Here is a 5,008-nt window from a genome sequence, read left to right as displayed (position 1 = left end):
GCGCCACCATGCCCAGCTAATTTTTTGTATTTTTAGTAGAGACAGGGTTTCACCATGTTGACCAGGATGGTCTCGATCTCTTGACCTCGTGATCCACCCGCCTCGGCCTCCCAAAATGCTGGGATTACAGGCGTGAGCCACCGCGCCCGGCTGATTTTTCTTTTCAAAATTTTGTCTTAAGGTTATACCTGAAGGATCTGATTTTTCAACTGGATTTGAACCAACTATTGGTAGCCCAGGTGCTTTCATCTTTGATTCTCACCCAAACCAACCTTTGGGAAGGTTGCACGTCCTTACTGGATTTCAGATGACAATGCTACTTCAGGGACCTCTGTACCTCTATCCCAGTAGAGACCATTTCAAACAGGGTGATAAATTAACAAGGTTTGAGGGGATAGGAAGGGGGACAAGGGAGAAATATTCTAGAAATATTTATCAGAAGAAAAAAGGAGTTTGGGCTAAAACCATTGTAACCCAGAAGGTAGAAGGGCTATTTTGTTCATGAGCTGAAAATGTTTGAGTAATCAATTCCAGTGAAGATATATTATCATGTGTCCTACCTGTTGCTAAAACCTCTCACTCATGTAAACCCTAGAGCAGATACAACTTATTTATTTATTTATTTATTTTTGAGATGGAGTCTTGCTCTGTCACCCAGGTTGGAGTGCAGTGGAACAATCTCGGTTCACTGTAACCTCCACCTCCCAGGTTCAAGCTATTCTCCTGCCTCAGCCTCCCAAGTATCTGGGATTACAGCAGTATGCCACCACATCCAACTAATTTTTTTTCTTTCTTCTTTTTTATTTTTTTGAAATGGAGTCTCACTCTGTCACCAGGCTGGAGTGCAGTGACGCAATCTCGGCTCACTGCAACCTCTTCCTCCCGGGTTCATGCGATTCTCTTGCCTCAGCCTCCCTAGTAGCTGGGACTACAGGCTCGAGCCACCACACCAGGCTAATTTTTGTATTTTTAGTAGAGACGGAGTTTCACCGTGTTGGCCAGGATGGTCTCAATCTCTTGACCTCATGATCCACCCACCTCGGCCTCCCAAAGTGCTGGAATTAAAGTCATGAGCCACCGCGCCCGGCCCACTTAATAATTATTTATCAAGGCTGGGCATGGTGGTTCACACCTGTAATCCCAGCACTTTGGGAGGCCAAGATGGGAGGACTGCTTAAGGTCAGAAGTTTAAGACCAGCCTGGTCAACATAGTGAGACCCTCATTTCTATTATAAATTAAAAGAAAATTATTGTGGCCGGGTGTTCACGCCTGTAATCCAAGAACTTTGGAGGCCAAGGCAGGCGGATCACCTGAGGTAGGGAGTTCAAGACCAGCCTGACCAACATGGTGAAACCCCGTCTTTAAAAAATATATATATATATATATATATATATATATATATATAAAAGAAACAAAAAAGAAACTTATTGAATGCCTATTTTGTTACAGGCACTCTTCTGGATACTGAAAAAAAGAAAACAATTGGCCAGGTGTGGTAGCTCACACCTGTAATCCCAGCACTCTGGGAGGCCAAGACAGGCGGATCACCTGAGATCAGGAGTTCAAGACTAGCTGGGCCAACATGGTGAAACCCAGTCTCTTCTAAAAAATACAAAAATTAGCTGAGTGTGGCGGTGCATACCTGTAATCCCAGCTACTCAGGAGGCTGAGACAAGACAGGAAAGTTGCTTGAACTAAGGAGTCAGAGTTTGCAATGAGCCAAGATCATGCCATTGCACTCCAGCCTGGGTGACAGAGCAAGACCCTGTATGAAAGAGAGAGAGAGAAGGAAAGAAAGAAAGAGGAAGGAAGGAAGGAGAGAGAGAAAGATTCCTGTTCTCGTGAAGTTTACCCTCTAGTAGGGAGATGGGCATTAAATGAGTAAAATGCATATCAGGTCATCATAAGTGCTTGGGAAAATAAGAAAAGGAAGACAAAAAGCAGTGAGTGGCCATTTTATTTTATTTTATTTTATTTTATTTTTTGAAACAGAGTCTCGCTCTGTCACCCAGGCTGGAGTGCAATGGCATGATCTTGGCTCTCACTGGAACCTCCGCCTCCCAGGTTCAAGTGATTCTTCTGCCTCAGCCTTCCGAGTAGCTGGGATTACAGGCGTGTACCACCATGCCTGGCTAATTTTTGTATTTTTTGTAGAGATGTGGTTTTTCGACATTCGCCAGGCTGGTCTCGAACTCCTGGCCTCATGTGATCTGCCTGCCTTGGCCTCCCAAAGTGTGTGAGCCACTGCCCCCTGCCCCATTTTAAATAGGATTGTCAGAGAAGGTCTTGCTGACACAGTAACATTTGAGCAAAGACTTCAAGGGAATGAAGAAGGAATAAATATGCAGATGTGGAGGAGCCTTCCAGGCAGCGGGAACAGCAAGTACAAAGGACCAAAGGTGGAGGCAGCTCTGGTGTGCTTCAGGGACAGCAAAGGGGCCGGCAGGGCTGGACACAGAATGAAGGGAAGGTGGGAGAAGACAGGGTCAGAGAGATATCAGTGGTCCCGATCTCAGAGGCCCTAAGCATTCCCTGGGTAAGGACTTTGCATTTTACCCTGAGTAAGAAGGGAATTTAGTGGAAGATTTCAAGTAGAAAAGAAACATAAACTCATAAGAATTACTTTGTCTGCTGGGGTAAACTATATAAACTCTAGACTGGGCGCAGTGGCTCATGCCTGTAATCCCAGCACTTTGGGAGGCTGAGGCAGGAGCATCACTTGAGCCTAGTTGTTCAAGACCAGCCTGGGCAATATAGGAAGACCCTCCTCCTCTCCCCCGACACTCTTATATTTTATATGAGTTTTGTTTTTTTTTTTAATAGAGTCTTGCTCTGTCACCATGCTGCAATGTAGTGGTGCAATCTTGGCTCACTGCAACCTCCACCTCCTGGGTTCAAGCAATTCTCCTGACTCAGCCTCCCAAGTAGCTGGGACTACCAGTTCGCGCCACCAAGTCCAGCTAATTTTTGTATTTTTAGTAGAGACGAGGTTTCACTATGTTGGCCAGTATGGTCTTGATCTCTTGACCTTGGGAGCTGCCTACCTCAGCCTCCCAAAGTGCTGGCATTACAGGTGTGAGCCACCGTGCCAGGCCAAACAAACAAAAATTTAAGTCTACAAACTCTAGAGTTGTCAAGGGCAGAAGCAGGGAGATCAGTGAGGAGGTAACACCTGGTATTCTATGCAGGAGAGGACGACTTGGACCAAGAGGTGAGAAGTAATCAAATTCTGCATCAAATCCTGCCAAGTTGTTTGAATGATACTTATTTTAAAAGTACATTGCTCGCAGCACTTTGGGAGGCTGAGGCAGGTGGATCACCTGAGGTTAGAGTTCAAGACCAGCCTGACATGGAGAAACGCTATCTCTACTAAATATATAAATATTAGCCGGACGTGGTGGCTCATGCCTGTAATCCCTGCTACTCGGGAGTCTGAGGCAGGAGAAATGCTTGAACCCAGGAGGCAGAGGTTGTGGTGAGCCGAGATTGTGCCATTATACTCCAGCCTGGGCAAAAAGAGCGAAACTCCACCTCAAAAAAACAAAAAAAGTACATTGCTCAAGTTTAAATTCCTTAAGCAAGGCAGGATTTGGTGGGCCATTGGATGAGATAGAAGAGACCTGGGTCTTTTGACAGAGTCTTGCTCTGTCACCTAGGCTGGAGTACAGTGGCGTGATCTCAGCTCACTGCAACCTTCGCCTCCCGGGTTCAAGCGATTCTCCCGCCTTAGCCTCCCGAATAGCTGGGATTACAGGCACACTCCACCACGCCCGGCTAATTTTTGTGTTTTTAATAGAGATGGGGTTTTGCCATGTTGCTCAGTCTGGTCTCAAACTCCTGACCTCAGGTGATCCGCCCACCTCCGCCTCCCAAGGTGCTGGTATTATAGGTGAGTCACTGTGCCTGGCCCAAGAGACCTGGGTGTTACTCTCAGTTCTAGATCTTAATTTCTCCATCCACAAGGTAAGAATGGCCAAAGTAAAAATTGTTGGAAAGTTGTTCTTCTTGTCCACTGTATAGAGCACATGCCTGCACCCCGCTTATCAGGCCATTTCTAATGTACTCACCTACCAGGAGAGAAACGCGTCAGTGGCTGCTGGTTTCTTTCTTTTTTCCAGAGCTTTGTTTACAAGTGGCTGGAACAACACTGAAAAAAAGGTATACAACATCCCTGGCATTTCCCCCGACATGATGAAGCTAATCATCGAGTATGCGTACACCCGGACCGTGCCTATCACACCGGACAATGTGGAGAAACTGCTTGCTGCTGCAGACCAATTTAACATCATGGGTATTGTCAGGGGTTGCTGCGAGTTCCTCAAGTCGGAGCTGTGCTTGGATAATTGTATCGGCATCTGTAAGTTCACCGACTACTACTACTGTCCTGAGCTGAGGCAGAAGGCCTACATGTTCATACTGCACAACTTCGAGGAGATGGTGAAAGTCTCTGCGGAATTTTTAGAGCTCTCAGTCACTGAACTTAAGGATATTATCGAGAAAGATGAGCTCAATGTCAAACAGGAAGATGCTGTATTTGAGGCCATTTTAAAGTGGATTTCCCATGACCCCCAAAATAGAAAGCAGCACATTTCAGTTTTGCTTCCTAAGGTCAGTGTTCACTCTTGATTCGTTTATCCCAGAGAGATTGTCCTAAAAGCAAAATTCAGACATATAACAGATCCCAAGGCTGTATCTACATGTCCTTAGATAGAAGGCATCCACTATTGTCTGGAATTTTGCAACTGTCGTTTCCTTTGACATTACTAGTTCTTTTTACTTCAGTTATAGTCTTTGACCAAAATCCTTCCTGGTGGTGGGGGAAGGAGAGCGCCTTTTTTTTTTTTTCCAACGCAGTCTTGCTTTGTCACCAGGCTGGAGTGCAGTGGCACAATTTCGGCTCACTGCAACCTCCACCTCCAGAGGTTCAAGCAGTTCTCCTGCCTCAGCCTCCCAAGTAACTGAGACTACAGGTGCACGCCACCATGCCCAGCTAATTTTTTTTTTTTT

The 5,008-nt window shown here is 45.8% G+C and overlaps 1 protein-coding gene across 2 annotated transcripts in view; it reads left to right on the top strand.

The window, feature by feature from the left end:
* The window catches only part of KLHL10 (kelch like family member 10), a 13,306-nt gene that overhangs the window by 1,506 nt on the left and 6,792 nt on the right, over nucleotides 1–5,008 (top strand). For both annotated transcript variants that reach the window (XM_017509441.2, XM_037731649.1), the window contains exon 2: nucleotides 4,120–4,609. In XM_017509441.2, the coding sequence (XP_017364930.1) occupies nucleotides 4,190–4,609 (420 nt within the window). In that variant the 5' untranslated portion in view covers nucleotides 4,120–4,189. The remainder of the gene's footprint in view (nucleotides 1–4,119; nucleotides 4,610–5,008) is intronic.

This window comes from Cebus imitator, unplaced genomic scaffold (assembly GCF_001604975.1).
Source record: "Cebus imitator isolate Cc_AM_T3 unplaced genomic scaffold, Cebus_imitator-1.0 Scaffold415, whole genome shotgun sequence".
In the NCBI taxonomy this organism is placed as follows: domain Eukaryota; kingdom Metazoa; phylum Chordata; class Mammalia; order Primates; family Cebidae; genus Cebus; species Cebus imitator.
The sequence above is the reverse complement of the archived record's forward strand: the minus strand, read 5'-3'. Positions and strand labels throughout refer to the sequence as shown.